General features: G+C 33.7%; 1 protein-coding gene and 1 non-coding gene across 5 annotated transcripts in view; one reads left to right on the plus strand and one right to left on the minus strand.

Moving 5' to 3' along the window:
- The window catches only part of LOC120348633 (kalirin-like), a 103,559-nt gene extending 82,934 nt beyond the window's left edge, over nucleotides 1-20,625 (plus strand). For 3 of the 4 annotated variants that reach the window (XM_039418808.2, XM_039418812.2, XM_039418810.2), the window contains 30 exons: nucleotides 1,020-1,178; nucleotides 2,132-2,257; nucleotides 3,535-3,624; nucleotides 4,328-4,432; nucleotides 4,886-5,043; nucleotides 5,416-5,485; nucleotides 6,124-6,303; nucleotides 6,723-6,851; nucleotides 7,431-7,615; nucleotides 8,405-8,598; nucleotides 9,036-9,140; nucleotides 9,246-9,980; nucleotides 10,382-10,544; nucleotides 10,883-11,092; nucleotides 11,452-11,691; nucleotides 12,039-12,105; nucleotides 12,222-12,333; nucleotides 12,714-13,044; nucleotides 13,217-13,310; nucleotides 13,780-13,943; nucleotides 14,445-14,584; nucleotides 15,591-15,722; nucleotides 16,392-16,562; nucleotides 16,900-17,037; nucleotides 17,460-17,604; nucleotides 18,105-18,243; nucleotides 18,604-18,809; nucleotides 19,578-19,689; nucleotides 19,936-20,109; nucleotides 20,484-20,625. In XM_039418808.2, coding sequence (XP_039274742.2) covers nucleotides 1,020-1,178; nucleotides 2,132-2,257; nucleotides 3,535-3,624; nucleotides 4,328-4,432; nucleotides 4,886-5,043; nucleotides 5,416-5,485; nucleotides 6,124-6,303; nucleotides 6,723-6,851; nucleotides 7,431-7,615; nucleotides 8,405-8,598; nucleotides 9,036-9,140; nucleotides 9,246-9,980; nucleotides 10,382-10,544; nucleotides 10,883-11,092; nucleotides 11,452-11,691; nucleotides 12,039-12,105; nucleotides 12,222-12,333; nucleotides 12,714-13,044; nucleotides 13,217-13,310; nucleotides 13,780-13,943; nucleotides 14,445-14,584; nucleotides 15,591-15,722; nucleotides 16,392-16,562; nucleotides 16,900-17,037; nucleotides 17,460-17,604; nucleotides 18,105-18,243; nucleotides 18,604-18,809; nucleotides 19,578-19,689; nucleotides 19,936-20,109; nucleotides 20,484-20,519 — 5,010 coding nt within the window. In that variant the 3' untranslated portion in view covers nucleotides 20,520-20,625. The remainder of the gene's footprint in view (nucleotides 1-1,019; nucleotides 1,179-2,131; nucleotides 2,258-3,534; nucleotides 3,625-4,327; nucleotides 4,433-4,885; nucleotides 5,044-5,415; nucleotides 5,486-6,123; nucleotides 6,304-6,722; nucleotides 6,852-7,430; nucleotides 7,616-8,404; nucleotides 8,599-9,035; nucleotides 9,141-9,245; nucleotides 9,981-10,381; nucleotides 10,545-10,882; nucleotides 11,093-11,451; nucleotides 11,692-12,038; nucleotides 12,106-12,221; nucleotides 12,334-12,713; nucleotides 13,045-13,216; nucleotides 13,311-13,779; nucleotides 13,944-14,444; nucleotides 14,585-15,590; nucleotides 15,723-16,391; nucleotides 16,563-16,899; nucleotides 17,038-17,459; nucleotides 17,605-18,104; nucleotides 18,244-18,603; nucleotides 18,810-19,577; nucleotides 19,690-19,935; nucleotides 20,110-20,483) is intronic. The other variant, XM_039418807.2, reaches the window with a different exon arrangement.
- Nucleotides 3,746-3,823, minus strand: LOC120325552 (small nucleolar RNA SNORD34). Its single transcript, XR_005567351.1, has one exon. It is a non-coding gene; the product is annotated as a small nucleolar RNA SNORD34 (small nucleolar RNA).
- Nucleotides 20,626-20,918: the final 293 nt, after the last annotated feature.

Raw genomic sequence — 20,918 nt, forward strand, 5'->3', positions numbered from 1 at the left:
TCATTGGTAATCTTGCTGGCTTCATATTCAGTCGACTGTGAGTTAACATTGATTTACGGTCATCCTACCTTCCAGATAAAAAATTGCATGTTAAAATTTTTTTTTCTATAAACTTCAGTTATGTAGGATATACTACCTCACTGACGCCTATAATGTAAGTCGGAGATCAATCTCCCTTACTTTTGAGTGACTATTTGGTTTCGATTTATGATGGCACCATCGCTTCTGATGGCACACGCACATATAACCTTGATTTGGCATTTTTTTATATAAAAAAAATCTAATTTTTATGTGATCATATTGTTATATTTTTTATGAAAATTGAAAATGTTTCATATGACTGATTAAGGGAAGTGAACCTACTTTTCTAAATTTAGAAATGTACCGGTGACTCATGTTCATTATAGTTTCGCTGTTTTCAAATAAAAATTCGTTTAGTGTTAGTTATGGGATAGGGAACATTATAGGCTAGTTCCTGGTTTAAAAATGCATAATAATTCAAAAAATGACGAAACTAAAATTAAAAACTGTCAAATTTGGTTGCTTAAATTTAACTAATTCACCTAGCATTCATTGGATCTCTTTTAAAATTTATGCACAATGTTTTACCTTCAAAACATTCTGTGTATGAATTTTTAATATATTCTCCGGGCCTATTTTCACTTTTTATTACCTTTGCAATGAAAATATTTCATATTTCTCATATTTTTTGTGATAAAAGAAACTAGTGAAAGATTTTTCTCTCCTACTTAGAAATTGACAAAAAATAACTTTATGACCATATTTTTCAAACGAATTTGTTTTGAAAAAATAAAGTGAATAGGCTACTAAATTTCAGTGTTGTAGGAAAAAAATGAATGGTCAACTTGTTGTTGAAGAGTTCGCTTCATTGACTTGAGTTGTACTCGAGTCACCTTTTATCAAGCCAGTGAAACTAACTAAGTGAGGCTTGATTGACCTTTGACTCGACTCGAATAAATTATAAAAATTTGTATAAAAATTTGTATAAAAATTTCCAGGACAAAGTAAAAGGAGATGAAACTGGCCCAGTGGTCAAAGCTTCGTCAGTGCAACACCTTGTTGCCGACGTCTCGGAAAGTGATGACATTGAACCTGCCCCAGCTCTTCCTCCCGCGATGCCAATTGTGGAAAATAAATTTTCAGAAAATGGAGTGAAGGTAGATACAATTTTGCATGTTTATTCGGTTGCTTTTCGGTGTTAATTACGCTAGTTGAATTACTTTGGGAGGAATTTGCATTTATTGATTAATTTATTAGAGAGTGGAATAATTTATGAAACATTTAGGTGTTTAAATCCAAATTTGAGTATATTTCAAGAAATTTGACAACTTTTACCTGGTGTAAATAACATATTCTGATGGGTTTTGAGATAATGATCTTTCTTAAAAATAATTAAAAACCTTATAAGCTAAGGTTTTTTTATCACAATTATAAAAATTGAAATAAAAAAAAATACATTATTTTTTAACATATTATTGACGCAGCATATACCCATACAAATACTGCATAAATTAAGAATAATAAATAATAACAAATCTAAATTTTGAGACTCTAAATGTATTAGTTATTTATCTTTTTGGCTTAAAAACTGCATTTTAGGTGTAAATTAGCATGCATTTATTACAGCATATTTTTCTTTTGCTTGTTCTATTGTTTTGTCCTGCATGTCCCTATCTTCTGCCTTTAAACAAAAACCTTCTTTGCCATGTTGGTTAAACGTCTTATGCACTATTATTTGCCTGGCTTGCCCACTTTTATTTATTTTATTTTCCGTTAATTTTTAATGTCTGTGATGTCCTCATACCCCATTTATTTTGTGGATAAATATTTCACCCTGTATTGTGTTGATTTATATAATATTCAATATTTTGAAATAAAAATCAATAATAATAAAAAAATTATTCAAAAATATTCGGCTTTTTTAAAATTTTAAAAAAATGAAATTTTCAAATTGCGCCATGCGCAAATTTATCGTTATTCCTATACATTCATTACCTTGGATTCTTTTTAAAAATAAAAAACATCCCCCCCCACATACTCTAAATAAAAACCTATCCGCCACCCTAAAACCCTGCAATCTTTTCCCTGGCGTACATTACCCCCCTCAAAGATTGTGGGACAGGCAGGGGCAGGTGGATCATCATCCGAGCAAGATCTAACCGACCCGAATCTTAATCGTTCACAAGCTAAAGATTTTAGTCGAGAAATGGAAGATCTTCTATGCGAGAAATTTCCGGTATAAATTGATTTGAGTGTGATTTTTCATATTAGAGTGATTTGGGTGAATTTAAACTGCACGGGGTGTCTTTTTCATCTTATTGGGGCTATGTTGAAGGGTGATACTCTAATGATTGGTCTTGATTAAAATCACTGATGAGGAGGCTTGAGTTATTGTATGAACTTTAGTTGGAATTGAGTTACCATTTATTAAAGCCTCCGAAGGTACTCCGAGTCATCTAAATGAAATTACTCTGACTCGTACTCAACTAACCACCAGCAAGGGTTAACTCGGTTTCTACTCGAGATTCTGGTGGCCTCTGACTTGAGAATTGACGTTTAGGGGTTCCTACCGTACACTGACTAAAAGTGATAAATGAAGTAATACTCAACAATAGATAATGATAATAAGGGCTAAATCGAGTATCATCTACATCTCGGTTATTCTCGGATATATAACTCGATTGTGCGAATTTGTTAGATTTTTGATCTATTTGGTTTGGGTTTAACTGTTAACTTGCTGACTCTCCCAAACTATTTTGTTGCTACAGCCCTTTTGTGAAGTCTACCATATTATTTTTCTTTTGGTGTGCTTATTGCATTGGTGTTTTGCACAGTTTGGTGATATCATAATTTGCAAATGCACTTTCATTTTATTTGAATCATCATTGTCTCGCAGTTTTGTCATTTTACAGTGCTTGTGTAGTGTATCATCTCTACATTTATCATTGTTTACATTATATTTCACTAAGTTCATTGTATGTTTCGGATTATTTAATCAGGTTTTTTATGACGTAAAAATTCATTTATTTTAAATTGTGTAATATATAAAGAGCACGGAATATCATACCACCTTCTCACTCAATTATCTCAACAAGAGTGAGAGAACTCATTCAAACAAGCACTCGCTCAAACACAGTTTCTTTGCACATATAACCTCACAAAATATTTCACACTGAATTTGCACACTTGGGTATTTAGGACTCCAAATTTGTAATTAATTTCAATTCCAAATTTTCTAAATGGAAATATCTAGCAAAAAAATCACACCATATGCTAAATTTTTAATAATAAGATCACATATTGTATGGTTTCATCATAAAAATGGCGAGTTTTCTTAAAAAAGGTTAACTTGAATACCTGGGTTTAAATATATATCTTCATATTCCAATTTCTTCTGAATTGAATTTTTTAGACATCTCAAGCACACAGTAAATATATTTAATTCACATTCTGCATGTCCGTGTATTTTTATTCCTTACAATTTATCGATGTTTAATTATTTAATTAATTCAGACGTCGACTTCTATAAAATCATTTCAACGTCTCAGCATTTCCGGAGTTTCAGACAAATCTGAACAAAATCCTGAAGTTTGGCAAAAAAGGGTAGGTTTACTGGTTTTATAGATGTTATGAAGATTTGATAGATATTTCTAATCCTATTGGTTTTCTCTTAAAAAAATGAAATTCTTTCTTGATTAATAGACATTTTAAAGTAAGATATTCAATCAGTTTCAGAATTCATAAGATTTTTTCTATAAATATCAAAAAATGTAAGGAATATTTGAAAAGCATTCTAAACTATTCGGAGATATAATTATAGTTTTAAGTCCTGTTATTTTTCCAAATTTTGGTATTTTGAAGGTAAAAAATTATGATATATAAGACTTTAATTCCAAACCTATCTTCAGGTAAGATTCTGTCAAAAAAAAACTAATCTGCATGTTGGCATCTCAGTCTGTGTTTATATATTTAATTGGGTCAATGCCCAACTTCGGGTACTCTCGTAGTATGTGTACCATGTTAGGGTTAGGCCTTAATTATTTTCCGATTTTCTTTATTTTAGTTCTATTTCGAGTTCGGGGACTGCCTGTGTTAGCCAAGTGAATATACCCCCTACTTATAGGTTACAGTCTCTTTACACAACTTGATGTAGGCGAACAAAATTAGTTACCTTCAAGCGCCCAACATTGTTTGCTTGTTATCATATCCCATGCATATTGAAAGTTCAAACCACTGGAGACTTGCATAATATAGATTTACTAGATGAGTTAATTCATTTACGTCTTCTGTTTTTTAATTCCATCAGGACGCTGATAAAATCAAAGCTAATGAACCAGAAGAACCACTAATTAAAGAAATATCTCAAGAGGAAAGAGATGCAATCTTGCAGAAAAGAAAATATGTCCTAATGGTGAGTACTTTCTTTACATATTTTTTATTACATCTTATTTATGCTAGGAAAATGAAAGTGAATTCAAATGTTGTATGAAAGTTTTTCATGTCCTGTCAATTTACAAAATACATCGCTATTTTGTTATTACCGTACATCTGGTCTTTTAAAGTATTCTCATCGGGAATGTCCAAAACGAATCAAGTATTTAAGTACAATCGAAATTTAATATACCGGTATTTATTTTTCATATGACATATTTATACACCTTCCGCTTCAAACAAGTTTCTCCACTTGCCACTGCTAGATAAATAGTTGCCATGGTTCAATATGACCATAATCTTTCTGTTTCGGCAACCAATAAGCCATTGTACTCACTCAGTTTTCTCTTCATACCAAATCAAATTTTTAGTTTTTCTTTTTTTTTATTCTGATCTGCGTATTTTCAATCTTCAAAAATCTTTCCAATCTCAGGAACTTGTTGACACCGAAAAAGATTATGTCACTGATCTTGGTATTGTGGTCAATGAATTTATGGCTGATACATTAGATCAAGGATTACCTGAACCTGATAATGGAAAAGAAAGAGTTGTGTTTGGAAATACGAAACAAATATATGAGTGGCATAGAGAGTGAGTACCATGCAGAAGTGATGGGAATTTACTCTTTGTGAGAAGAGTGAATTCCTAATTGTAGAATTGATGATTGCACATGAAGTAGACTTATGGATCATTTTGCTTTATTGTTGTTAGAGCAACATGAAAAATCGCTTTTCTTCGCAACTTATGTCAAATTCAATTTTAAATGTTCAGCACTTAAAGATGGATAAATTTACTAAAACGCTATTACTTTTTTTTTCAATTTTTCCTGTTTCCTATTCCCTGATTGTTTGAATTACCAGAACTTGAATCTAAAACATCTATTCTGGTCCAAAGATATCTGCTGGAATCTCCAAAAAATCATTCACTAATTGGTAATTAATATTAATGTTTGTTTCATTTCAGTGTATTTTCAAAAGAATTTCAGAAGTGTCTCGACAATCCAGAATATATTGGAAGATTATTCAAACGATATGTAAGTAAAAATTATTTGAATAATAATAGTGTCATGAGCAGGTCTGGCTAGTTGATTCAAAATTACAATTGTTCTGACTCAGGCTCAGGACCCACATGCACAAAATGTACAAAAATAATTGGATGACTAGGAGCTTGGGCAACTAAAATTTCTTGTTACAAAATTATTTACTTTTTGACTGTTTTTATATGTCGCTTACTCATTCGTGCCTTTCCATCCAAACAAGGCAGCATCCATCCAAACAAGGCAGCATCCGTCCAAACAAGGCAGCATCCATCCAAACAAGGCAGCATCCATCCAAACAAAGGCAGCATCCATCCAAACAAGGCAGCATCCATCCAAACAAGGCAGCATCCATCCAAACAAGGCAGCATCCACTATTATTTAATTATATGCTCTTACTTTTAGCAGGGATGGAATCCATGGGGTTCAGCATTGTCTACTCAATTTTTGGTACTCCTGAAATATGCGCACCAAGATGTCGCATAACCTGAACCCTAACCTGGTACAAAACCTGAGTTCAGGTTGTGTGCCACCTTGGTTCGCATACTTCAGGAGGTCCCAATTTTTACCCTGGGTGGTGGGCTCACTTTATATATTAATAACCTTTTCGCTTTATATTGTCATTCTTTTCACAGGAAAGACGATTGCAGATGTACGTGACATACTGCAGTAATAAACCTTTATCAGAATTTCTTGTCATGAAACACAAAGCGTACTTCACTGAAATTCAAGAAAAATACGGAAGAAAATTGGATATTGCTGGATATCTTATCAAACCTGTGCAAAGAATTATGAAATATCAATTACTTTTGAAGGTAAATAAAAGAAAAAGTAGAATGATTAATCGTTATTGAATGGTTAACGATTGTGATTAATTGTGATTAATTACCTGATCGTTAACTCATGGCCCCTTATTCGGTACTCCCATAGTATGTGTACCAGGTTAGGGCATAATTTTGTTCTGATTTTTTTTATTTTTTTCAGTTCTAGTACGAGTTCGGGGACTGTCTGTGTTAGCCAAGTGAATATACCCCCTGCCCATAGCTTTTGGTCCTATTACACAACTGGATGTAAAGTAGGCGAACAAAATTAGTTACCTCCATATTGGTACACACAACTGGAGAACCCGTTAGTCATCAACACACATGCATAAAAATACACAAATAAGACATCACTGAGTTTTACTATTCATTTTATTGTTATTTTCTAATATCCTGAATATAATTTTTTTCAGGATATTCTCAAATATACTGACAGAGCAAAGCTGGATTGTCAGTTGTTACGAGACGCAGTAGAAGTTATGCATGTTGTTCCTAAGCATGCTAATGATATGATGATGGTTGGAAGAATGAAAGGTTATGAGGTAAGTAGCGTTTGCGACTTTTTCTACTTGAAGTCGATCGTTTTCATTTGGATCGTTTTCCTGAATTTTTGTTATTTGGATAATGGTTACTGTTAAAAAAAAAATTGATTCAAAACTTTCAGTATTGAAGACTTTTTTTTGCAACTTGTGGAGAAATTGATTCAAAATTTTCTGTATTTAAAATATCTGAATCCACTGGAAAGGTATCACTTTTAATTTAATCAAATGGAGACACTACTTAAATTTTGCCATGATTGATTGCCTTCATCTCGCTTGTACACTTTCAGCAAACTCAGTGCTTTAAAATGTTTTGCAACCTTCACGTTTGTATGTCTGAACTTTGCTGGAGCAAGTGACTCGACTTGTCATGTATCTTCGTTGTCATCCTTCATTGAAAATAATTTAATCCAATCTTCATATTGTTCTCTAGAAGGCTATTACTTTATTGGTTCCTCCTTGCATACCCGTACTGCTGCGTTTTGAACTTTGTGTCCATATTTTTCAACATCACTCTCTTGTCTTTTCTATCTTTCCATACTCTGACTTTTGAGTTTTATAATTTTATTCAATTTTATACAGGGCCGTCTAACAGCTCAAGGCAAGTTACTTCTCCAAGAAACGTTCTTGGTTCGAGTCGAGGAACCTGGAGGAGGTTTCAGTGGTCCAGGGAAAGAAAGGAAAGTTTTTCTATTTGAGCAAATTATCATATTCAGTGAACTTGTGGATAAAAAATCTGAAGAAAGGGGATTTACATACAAATCAGGGTAAATTTACCATAATTTTTATCAGCGTGTCTTAGAATACATCTCGTGAATTGTCACTTTCAATTATCTTGAAATAAGATAAAATTGTCCCATTCCGTTGGGTAATCGATTTTCAGTCATTTAGAATGAATAAAACTGTGTTTATCTCTGATTATCCTTGATTTTCTGATTGTCAACTCCCACAATTGAACTGTTACTTCTGTTCTAATGGGATAAAACAGATAAAGGTTCTATTAGTTGTATTTGTGGTGTTATTGAATGGACCTAGTAGCGGAAATAAGATTGATTGCTGTTAAGGACGCTGATTAATTATTCCATTAAACAGTGTCTGGTGGCACTCGTCTGATATAAAATCTCATTTACTGAAAGAATCGGATAACCATGTAAAGATATCTGTCCACTGGCTACATACAGCTTCATAAATGGTGTCCAAACTAAGATTTTGATGTTAATGCCTTAGTGCATGGTTTATCAAACTGGGCACTAGGTTGCCCTGGAGGGCCACATGAATCATTTTGGGGCCACAAGAAAAATCTTCACTAGGTTCCTTTCATCACACTACTTTACTTTAGAGTAAATTGACTGCAATTTTTTTAATTCTATTACTATAATGTATTTGGATTATGGTATATACAGTTTTTCTGGGTAAGGCATTTCTAATTTTAAAAGTGGTAGTAAAAGTAAATATGTGACTTACATTATTAAACTGTATTATAGTTTTTGAAGTGTGAAATTTTCAAATATTTATCATTATTGCTAAATATTATCATCATTATTTTCAATCCACAGTATCAAATGCATTAACCTTGTACTGAGTGAAGTCCATCACGATCCCACAAAATTTAAACTTATGGAAAGCAGAAGAGTTCCTGGAAGTGAAGGACCAGAAACTTACGAACTTTCTTGCGATAATTCAGAAATTGTTTCATCATGGGTTACGCGAATCAGAAATTTGCTGGAAAATCAGTTGGATTTTGTGAAAGGTGATTGATTATTTATCGTTTTACCGTGTTTTAGAAAAAATTAAACAAATTTATATCTTTATATGGAATTTTGCCTTTCAACTCCAATCAAGGCTCCAGACAAGTAGTTAATGATATGAGAAGAGCTGATTTTTTTTTTTGAATAGTTGTAACGTTTTCTGTTTGACATTGCCTGGCTAATTTTATCTCGCCCTACATGGAGTGCATCTGGGATCTTGACTGAAAGAATTTGAAATAGTTAGTGGAGTTTTTTTATTTTGAAACCCCATACCCACCACCTCATCGGAAGTGTAATAAATTGGGTGGGCAGTGCTGAACTGCGCTCTTTATGGCCGCTTGTACGGAGTCATGCTCGAAAGAGTGGAAACAAATTTCACATTATACTGTTTGGAAGGCAACAAGTCAATCTCTCATATACTACCTTATATTGTTTTCAGCTTTGCAAGCTCCGATAATGTACCAACAAAATCTCAATACGTCACCTGCACATTCAGCAAACAGTAATGGCAATAATAACAACAATAATGGATTGCTTTCACCAAGTAAGTTGAGTGCATTTACCTATGTTCAGGGTTATTTTTTATGATTTTAAATTTTAAACCACCTGCAATTTTTCTCCTAATTTTGGGTTTAATTTTATATTTCAGGCACCAAAAACTCAAACAGCAACAAATCTGACAGTAATTTAAACTGCCACACGGGTGGTGAGGAGTCTGACGTACTACCATCAGCGTCAAGAAGTGTCGTGTCGTCATTAAGCGACGAAATAACGAACGCTCTCGCTTCTAAAAATTTATCTATAACAGAAGCGCCCTCACCACCGTGGTCAAAAAATCAACAAAACCAAGAAACTACTCAAACTAATTTGAGACCAAAAACGTCTTTATCACTCGACCTAACCACTCAAACTCACTGTGAACGAGTGTCATTTTCATCATCCCCGGTAATGACCCCAGACGGAGTTTTAAAACTTCCACCCCTCACAATTCCAACTGCGACTATTTCTGGGGCAGCAGGTACATGGAATTTACATAATAACAACAACAGTAATAATAACAACAACGGAATACAACCCCCATCCGCTATTGTTACTAGACAACGTCTTCCAACTGAAAATGGAGATTTAAACCATAATCCAGGTTACAGATCTCCGTTAGTTAAAAAGCCATCACAAGAAAGCTTAAAAGCATCGTTAAACAGCAAACTCTCTCATCAATATTCTTCAAATGACACAATCTCTTATGCACCGTCGTCAGAGATTTCTGTTAAGCGGACAATAAATAGCCTGCCAGATACAAGACCAAGGACCCGAACTACTGGTTCTATAACTTCATCTCCTAAATCTGTGAAAGACTCAAGTGAAATGAGATCAACTAATGGAGGTGAGAAATGTCAGCAATGATTTTTTATGTGAAATTAAGGTAAATTTGTCAAGCTCAAGAGCTGGGCAAAAATTTAGAATTTTATAAATTATTAAATGAATTTATTTTATTAAAATATATAATGGACAGTGATTTTTCGAAATTTTGACTCCAGATCCAAACTCCGAGGAAATCTAATTTTGTTACCAAACTTCAGGATGCCTTCTTTAATATATGTTTTAATTGCTCAGTAAACCTGTTGCCTTCTGAGTTTCAGTAGAAAAACTTAGCTTCCATAATAACATTGAAATCCAGACTTCGCGAACTTCAAATTCCGACTCCAGCTCCAATGAGTCATGCCAAACTCTGACTCAGAGATTTCACGGAATTTATCTATTTTATTTTCCGAATAATATCTTCAGCTATCAAGTCTTCTTCACCTATGACATCATCAACGAAAAAACCTCCATCAGGCAAGGAATTGAAAAAAATGGCAAAAGAAGCGAAGAAGAAAGCAAGTAGAAGTACGTCTGTTGTTGACGATCAGGAATTGGAGAAACGGAGAGGAAGAGCAAAACATAGAAGGTAAGAGTTTGGAATACGACGTTTTTGTTTTGTTGGAAAAAAATTTTCTAATTCGTTTGATATGAAATATGTGAAATGTTTGTAGTAATGCATGCACAACTGGTAAGAAGCAAGCGTTATAATTTAGCCACCTTTGCATGTATTACTATGAATAAGCTTACAGCCTGCTATGTGAAATGTTTGGTTAAATAAATGTCACTTCAAAATTTTGCAAAATTTAATTTGACCTAAATTTTTCTATTTGACTTTCATTCAGAATGTTTTACATTTAAATTTTTTACATATGATTTTGTTTGTGGGAAAAATTTTTTATGATAATTTTCTACGAACTTCTTCAGGTTACCAGGATTCTTCACAAAACGTAGTAAAACTGCAGATGCTCGACCAGATCCAAACCAGGATGAAACAAAAGACGACCAAATAATGAATAGAAGAGGAAGAAGATCATCCTCACCAGATATTACATCTTCATCTAGAAAACTAGGAGGCTCTCAAGATGATATCAGGGATTCTCAAACAAATCCAGTACCAAAAATTGAAGCTATAAGGTAGACACAAACAATTTTACTAATTTTTGTTGAAAATTGGTCATTGCGGAATTGGAAAAATATCAGCCTATCCAAAAACAGTAGTTGTTACATATCGTTAGATATTAGTTACTTTTTCAGAATTACATGTCCCACACTTGTCGCAATTGTATGATTTTCAATTCATATGAATACACTATCTTAGAACAGTGGGGACAACTGTGGCAAACTTGTACAAATGTGATAAAATGGAGACAAGTGGGACTCTAAACTTTGATATGTCATGTTTTTCTACATCTTGCTTGTAATTTGTGAACTAAATAATTTGAGTTGAAAAATTTTGTCAACCTTTTATTCATTTATTTATTATACATATTTAGGACCATACATTCACCAGTACCATTACGAGAAGCACCATCAAGAACATCGTTAGAAAGTAGATTGTCAGCACGGTCTACGCCAGCATTTGGGCTTCATCATGCCAGCAGTACAAGTAGCGGAATTTTGTCTCCGTTACCGAAAGAATCATTCTGGTTGTCACCTATGTCTCCTGCTACAAAACCAAGTGCTTTGGAAGTGTTTTCTTATCCAGCATCAGGCTCAATGTCTAATGTATCTAGGTGATATGATAAGAAAATTTTATAAATCCGCAATGACACAAAAAATGGCATGATTAATTACATAGTCCTGACAGCATTAAATGATGGCCATATCTGATTTATACTTAAATTTTGTATGAAGAACTTATATCACTCAAAGCTGAAAAAAACTGAACATTCAGAATCACACTCGAAGATATGTCCAAGCGACTGTTGAAGTTTCAATTGTTTCGTTGTTGATTTTTCTGATTCGGTATTATTGGGGAAATAAACAAGGAAGTCAATGATTGTGAAACATCCATATCTCAGGCCACGAATATTTTATGAAATTTTTTTTACGTTGCATTCAACTTCAGTTTATTTTTCAGACAATTCAGTGTTGATAATATTTCTGAAAAGAAAGAAAACCCTGAAACTAATGAAGGAGAGGAAAAGGTATTCATTTGTATTTTCTTATATTTTGTTTAAGCATTATTTTTTATATTTTTCATCCGACGATTTTGTTTTTAGCAGTGTTTTATCAGTCAAATGACATTAACTTTTCATTGCAGGAAAATAAGAATGTATCAATGTTAGCTGCATGTGATTATGTTGCACAAAAAGAAGATGAAATATCGGTGAATAAAGGAGATGTCGTACAGATTCTTGCAACTAACAGTGAAGGTAATGATTATGGTTTACTAAATTACAAATTTTTGGATTTTTTACACATCTGCTTATTGAACAAGGCCAACTAATACAATGATGTGGTATAGGTTGAAATTTTCTGAGCTGTAATTATATGCATGAGGATTGTTGGTTAAATATGAATCGATTAATGAACGAGTGTTTTTATAAAGTTTTGATATAAATAAAACATACAAAATTTGTACAAAATTAGAATTTTATTTTGATTTGGAAATTTGTTTGTCGTTGTCTTATGCATTTTTTGTTAAATTCAATGAATAATTGAAGCATTGTGAAAAATACCGAAAAACCGCCTTGGACATTTTTTTCATCTGGATTTCATCCTATTTGTCTAAAATAAACAATTATGTGTTTAGGAAAATGTCTTGTTCACCGACCTGTGACAGAGAAGAGTCCAGCTGCCGAAGGGTGGATACCAGGTCACGTTTTAGGTCACACCAGTAATACTTTGAAACGACCATCGAAAAAGAAGTCTACCTCGTCAGTCGAAAGTCCCCGAGATGTAAAAGAGGTTTCAAGGTCAAAAGGTCGAAGAAGATTACGCAAGTTATCAAGCAAAACTCTCTCTGCCGCACAGTCATTACCAAGTTTGAATAATACATCAGAGACTACTGGTAACCATAACAACGGGGATGAAGATAACGCTTCCGTTATTTCAACTCCAGTTCGAAAGTTGTCTTCAGAAAAGTAAGATTGGATAATCTGTTTCATGATCGTTTCTATTTATTTACATAAAAAACTATTTGAAACCTGGGAATATACTTAATAATTTTACTAATGAAGTTAATAATAAGGAAAATAATATGTAGAAAAACGTGCTTCCAGATTTTAGATAATTTACATGATTTTTTGTTTGTAGAGCTTCACCATGGGCTTCCTTACGTCATAGAAAATCCTCAAATTCTTCAAGAAAAATGTCAACGACGAGTAGGCATTCGGATTCTTCTACTCAGGTGAGGGAAATCTTCACATTAGGTTTGAGTGTTTGTGACAAAAACCATACCATATATCAAGCAGTGTTGAGTAGGAATCCCCAAATCGCAAGTCAACTCAATCTCTCAGTTAAGTTACTCCAACTTAAGTCGCATCAATGACCCGCGCCTCTTCAACACTGCTTATGAGTGGTTTTCATTCACCATAACTCTAGAATTAGACTTTGCAATAAATATTTTACCCATTATGTTTTTTTTAATTTTTACTTCAAAATCGTGGTCAGTATAATATACAATCATTTAATTTTGTAAACACTTATTCAAATTCATAGAATACTCCCATTTTGGATATATTGTCATAATTTCTGTCATATTCATTATTGTATTCAGATTAAATTCTTAATCAATTTGAGTCAAGGTATTATTAGTAATATTCATATAATAATGAAAACTTGAATAAACATTAGGATCAACTTTTGCATGATTTTAGCAGGAACTATCTGCTGCAGTTGACATACCTGTCTTCCAAACCCAGTTAATCGATATCACAGTCCGTGAAGGTGATCCAGTCGAATTTAAATGTTCTGTTTGTGGACGTCCAAGACCGGACGTAGCATGGCAGACTCCCAATAGTAATATGTTACATGGAACCAGGTTGGTAAATAATATTCTTGACTTTCAATTCAGTAAAACATAGTGTTAGCCTTTGCCCGCTCTGCATATTTGATCTAAACAAGGTTTTGGACAAGCAGTTGTTACTGCTTTGTTTTTGTGAAGATTGGCATAGCCTACTAAAATCATCACGTTTATGAGGATGCATTTGGTGTGTTCAGGATTGAAATGGACATCTCGACCATTTACCAGTCCATATTGGGCATGGGAATAGTTAACCAGTTACTTGTTTCAAATGCATGGACTTGGTGGTCGAGAAAGCCGTAACTGTCCAACAAATACGTGAACTTTTCTATGGTGGCAATAAGTCCAGCAATCTTCTTGAACATAATTATCCAATTGAGTTTCCACTGTAACTCTATTGAAAAGTATGAATGTTAAATGACAGTCTATGAACAAGTGCATCAGCCATTAGGACATTGCATTTGGCCACTCCTCAATTTTTAGATATGGATATTTAAACCCTTCACCCGCTTTCTATAGGTTTGTGACATCATATTCTAAAAACAATGAAGCGATATTGAAAATAACAAAAGCACAGGCAAGGGATTCTGGACAATATTCATGTATTGCTGTCAATCAAAACGGTACATCCACCACATCAGCTGTCCTAACTGTACAAGGTAGGCCATTGAAATTTTATTCTTTCTGGGAGTTCTTAAATAAGATTAGTAACTCAGGGGTGGTGCTTCAGAAAGTTAAAATTTGAGGGTATTAATATAATAACTCACTCATGTGAGTGCTTCAGAAATTACAAATGTGGGAATAATAACTCAACTCAGCAGAAACTCAAGCAGAAAACTCGAGCAGGAAATTAAAAAGAGATTAACAACTCACTCGGGTGAGTGCCTCAGAAGGTTGAAAATCACTTGCTATAAATATATACTCATAAGTGTCAAAGTGAGAAAAATACTCAGAATTTATAGAAACGATCTCCATAATAGCAAAAATATCGGATAAAATCCTGAAAATATATCAAAGCCCTGTGGCAAGACACTTGAAACAATTGCGATTAAGAATCAAGTGAACATTTCAAATTTTTTCAGCTAAATTTAGAAACTTTGCAATCTTATTACTCTCTGGTTGGTTTGGAGCAGTACTGGGGCGGCTTGAGTTATTGACTCGACAATATAACAAAAACTCAATGTCACTCGACACTCGAGTCATCTAGACTCATTTAGACTTAAATCATTGATTGACTCCAGATTAGACTTGAGACTCTGATAGTCAATGACATTTCTTAACTCGCAACTTGATATTTCTACTTGAACTCTGGTATGAAATATATGGGAAGACAATTGACTTGCCAAATCAGATCATACATCTCAAAACTCATGCCAACATAATTCCACCGTTTCTCCAGGCGCTCCAGAAGTGTGTGTACCAATATGGTGGTAACTAATTTTGTTCGCATATTTTATATTAAGTTGTGTAAAACGATTGAAACCTATGGACAGGGGGTATATTCACTTGGCTAATACAGACAGTCCTCGAATTCATAATAGAACTAAAATAAGGAAAATCAGAATAAAATTATACCCTAACCTCGTACACACACTATGTAGTACCTATCCCCATGCTATTCTTCTCGTTTTATCCTATACATTTTTCCTTGTATTTCTTTCGCAGGTCCCCCAAGTGCAGTATTGAAGCCGAGTATAATCAAAACATCAAAAGCCAGCATCACAGTAACATGGGAACCGCCTGATCTAACAGGAAATTTACCAATAACTGGATATACATTGGAATTTGTACAAGCCGGTAATAGAGTTATTTTGTTGTACTGTTTCGAGTATGGACCAATGATGGAATGTGCCTCACATCACATTTCATCATTGGACCATACTCTGTCGAACATCACATATTGTTTCAAAGCATGGCGCTCCAGAAGTATGTGTACCAATATGGAGATACTAATTTTGTTTGCCCACTTTACATCAAGTTGTGTCTATGGGAGAGGGGTATATTGACTTGGGTAACACAGACAGTCCCCTAACTCTTAATAGAAATAAAATAAGGAAAATCGAAATGAAATATTGGCCTAACCCTAACCTGGTACACACACTACGGGAGTACTCCAAATTTAATGTTTTATTTTAATATTGATCGATAGATACTCTAAACATGATAATTTAATGTGTTACAAAATTGTAGGAAACTCGTTTTTGAGTATTATTCCTTTTTCCCATTTATATACTGGTTTAGTATTTCAATAATTTCGAAGTGTTATTCCAAAATTGATGCTTTATCATAGAATAAATTGGAGAGTTTATTGGAGCAAATTATGTTGTCGCCTACACCTTGTTAAAAAATGGCATATTTTTGAAAAAAATTTTCTTTTTGAATTTAATAACTCTGCTGCCTGTTAAGAGCCGTCTTCAAGGTTGAATCTCTGAGACTAGAATTTCAAATACTTTTTTATTCATTTAGGGAGCAAAAAGTGGCAAAAAATCGAGATTTCTGATCCAACCGCTACGTCGCAACTGATGGAGAATCTACCAGCTGGTGTGTTGTACCAGTTTCGTATCATTGTTCATAATTCAGCAGGAGACAGTCGTCCTTCACAATTATCTCAGCCTGCTGTTGTTCAGCAAGATAAAGGTAACTGTGGCAGATTTAATAAAGGTTGGGTGACAATTTTCAACCTGTGGATTTTTTTCTAACAGAGCGATAAATAAGTTCGTAATAAGAAGGCGGTCGAGCAATGCGAAATAAAAAGTGTCCCCTTCAACTAGACTTCAAAATTTTTGCTGAATTTTAGCGGGTGCCATACAATTATGAGGAAATAGAAAAAAAATGTGTTGAAGCCTTTTAGTTAGTGATTTTTTCCATCTTTGAGTGCAAAAATTTGAAGTAGATTGTGTCATTTTACACTGAAAAAAGCGTTTTTTTTTTTTCAAAACCAACAAGAATTCAGCAAAACGGTTTTAATTTTAAGCTCATACTCAAAGTAAAGATGAAATAGTTTGGAAGAAAGATATTGATGTACATTATTCGTGCACACAACTCCTAGCTCGTGGAAGATTTGCCGTCGTACAAGAATTGGTTTCTATATCATCTGGCAACACATTTGCAGGTAAGATGGTAATTTTATAGCGATGTTATAGAAATTTGGAAATTTAATGTATGGGGAATTTAAAGAATTGGTGTAGGTGGGTTGCAAACTCTTGTTATTTTGAAGTAATTTTTAAAGCTAGATTCCAAAAAAAATGTCAGGAAGACGTTCAGTTTGGCACGTGAGACCTCACATAACTATCATTCAAATCTGAGTTGAGTTAGCGATAACTATACTGGAAAAACGTTTATATAATGCATTGAGCGTTAGGGACATGGTTTCCATCAAACCCCTGTTTACCCTTTATCGGGTTTATGCCCGTGGTGCGAGATAATTATTGAAGTTGCGAAGAGAGATGTATTTGACTACTGGTGGGTTACAGGTTCTTTCACCGTTCCATGTAAAATTTGCAGTTCTTCTTTTGAAATTCTTTTTTATTTCAGGTAAATTTCTAAGCAAAAAGACGACGACAAAAGAAAATGCGGAAAGAGAAATCAAGATGATGCAAATGATAAAAGATACAACTTATTTTGTTCCTGTTAAAGATATCTACGTCACACCTTTAGCATACGTTATTATTATGCCTATGTAAGTTTGTTATTGTAATTTAGAGAATGAAACGGTTGTTCGACGCGAGTGCCAGTACCTTACATCAGTGACTCATGTCATCTAAGTGGGATTACTCTAAATTACTCATCAGCTAGCCACCTGTGAGACTGATTTTTGTGGTCCACTCGACTTGAGACTTGGAGGATGTGCGACTCGACGCTATCTCACACTAGGTGTTAGAATATCAAAAGGCTATGTTTTAACATGCCAAAACTAAATTTAATCACAATCTCAACAAATTCCTTGAGCCATTTTTATCTGAGTCATCAAAATTTGGTTTTAGTTTGGTTGTGGCAGCATCAGGCGGGCCAGATTGAATTACCTGAAGAGCCGGATTTGGCCCGCGGGCCGTAGTTTGCCCATGTCAGATCTAGGATAACACATATTGTACCCATCTCAAAAGTAGTTACCTTGTTTTATCATTTTATGTAATATTTTGGTGTTGCTTATCCTAACCTACCTTCAATTTCCATTTACAGATTATCAGGTGGTCGTCTTTTTGATTATTTGATTCATCAGAAGTCAGTCAAGATATCGGTACTTGCTGACGTTGTCGCACAATTGTTAGAAGCTCTTGTGTACCTTCATGGACAAAATATCGCACATTTGGACATCAAGGTAATGTGTGTCAAATTTGTCTCAAAATTGTTTATTTTATGGGGAATGACACTGAGTTTAAGATTTTATTTTTGGTGTTTGAGTGTTTTCTATTAGTAATCTAAACTATGATTGGAAAGTAAAGTATGTTATGAAGGACCCTGCTCTATTTTGCTTTTAAGGTGTTTCATTCGTAATTTTTGGCGCCACGTTTATTACATAAGATGTCAACAAACAAAAGGTAAAAAAAATGGAGTTTGCGCATAGAATTAATTAAATGGATGACGATCTTTTTATTTTAAATTAACGTAGTCTTCACACACTGTGTTTATTCAGCTTTGATGTTTGTGCACTTGCTTACTTTTTTCTTGTTATTTTCAGCCTGAAAATGTTTTGGTGAAATCGACAACTCCAGATCCCGAAATTTACCTCACTGACTTTGGTGATTCAGTTCAACTAAAACGTGGTACGAGCTACGTTCATAAAGTACTAGGATCACCAGAATTTGTGGCACCAGAAGTTTTACGCGGTCATCCTACTACGACCGCTGCAGATTTATGGAGTTTGGGTGTTGTCACTTACTCTATGTAAGTATGGTGGTTAGACTAGTTTGTTAAGCTAGTCTTGGGATACGAATCTTCGTGATCTTTGTCACAAAATAGAAAGGATAAGATACATAATCGCGCAGCAGTCCACCCACAGTTCACAACAATTTAGCGAAGCGTCTCGTATGTCAACTTTGTGTTCAATAATAACATGATCTGACATTAGGTTATATCCGGGATGTAACTTCTCCATGTATTGTTATAAACAATAACACAGACATCCCACGTGTCATCTCAAGTGTTCATTGTATTCATTATATCCATCATTATTTATGTCTCGATAAGGTAACTTTAACCTTTCAGCGATTTTTGGTTGTTTCCTACCCTTGCTCTGAACTAGTCTCTACACAAGCAAGTATTTATTGCATTCAGAGATGATGAGCATAAATATTATCTGAAATTTATCAAGTTTCATTTAATCATATACCTTTGAGTAGTTGTATGCTTTACTGTTGCAAATTAGCACTAAATTTCAATGTAATACCCGTGTCAATTGGGGCGAATACTACGTTAATCACTGAGTTGAGTCTCACTGGCGTTTAGTTGAGTGTGAATCAGAGTCATTTCATTTAGATTACTCGAGTCACTTTTGAGTCTTTAAATAATAGCTAATTGAGTTCAGCTGGCCTTGAGTCAATGAGTCAAACCTTTCCAACACTTGTATTGACCATCTTAAGAGGAGATATAGCTTGCTTGTTATCAAAAACCATGATATGGACAAAAATGTTTATTCGATGCTTATTTTTTTAGGTTTAGTGGTTTTTCTCCGTTTTTTGATGACAGCTCTGAAGAAATTTGTTCCAATGTTTGTTCTGCTAACTTCACTTTTCCAGAAGAATATTTTTCATTAGTACCTATTCAGGTTAGTTAAATTAAGTTATTATCAATTGACCTGTAAAAAGTGACGTCACACTTCAAATAACGTTACGTCATACAAGATCGTAACGTTTAAAACGGGCACATATTGATACATGATGTATGTGGAAAGTGACATCATATTACAAAATGTCATAATAAATGAATAAAACATGACGTCATACCAAATCTAACTGCTTAACGAGTAGATACAAATTCCTTTCTTATTACATTGAAAACTTTCACATTTCAGGCGAAAGACTTTATCAAATCTCTACTGATTCAATTACCTTCTACTCGGCCGTCTGCAAAAACTTCTCTGAAACATAAGTGGGTGAATAAAACTAATCGTAGCTCTTCCACTACAAAGGATACAAGTTTCCCGACTTCTCATCTGAGCGTTTTTACTGAACGTAGGAAACATCAGGTAATTGCGACTGCTTTTTAAAAAACGATTTTAGATATGGAACATTGGGTTTGGTATATATCAAGTCCCCTCAGTGACGAAATTTGTTCAAATGAGTTCATTCATTCATAAAAAATGATTTTGAATAGTAAAATAACGAATTTTCAGATGAAAATAATTAGTTGCGATTGGCTAATTGGTTGAGATTATACTATCGTGTGTTCAATGTAGTTTATGTATAAAACCATCGGTCGAATTTTGTGTTTTTTGCATTATTACAATTTGAAATGTTGGTGTAACATATTACTCGTATATTCAGAACAGAGCTAAATTTTATTATTTGGTTAGAAATACAAGAAAACTAATTTTAATAATTCTATTTTATTCATTTTCAGCATAATTCATCGCCGTTGTCAACATTCAATAAATAAAGACGTTTTCATCGTGTTACTACTTTTATTTCTCCTGCTTCCACTGCTGGACTTCATTTCATAATTTTGTTTTTCTTGATTCACACTGTCCTCTTATTATTATTTGCTTTCTGTTATGCCGTATTGTGACGTCACATTCATGATAATATAATGTCATAGTGACGTTATTGAAGACTCGATACTTTAGATTGTTACGAATTTGATGATCGTTTTGTTCCCTATAGATATTATTTTGTTAATTTTTGCCATTTTTAATTGTGATATTCTTGAATTTCAAATCAAAAGTGAAAATTATGTTTTTGTAATTTTTTTGATCTTCTGCCCTTTCTAATTGAACCCATAATAGGGTACTTTGTGTCACTAATAAAATGAATATTTTTTAATTTTTTGTAAAATTTC

The sequence above is a fragment of the Styela clava genome, chromosome 1, assembly GCF_964204865.1.
Source record: "Styela clava chromosome 1, kaStyClav1.hap1.2, whole genome shotgun sequence".
NCBI classification, from domain to species: Eukaryota; Metazoa; Chordata; class Ascidiacea; order Stolidobranchia; family Styelidae; genus Styela; species Styela clava.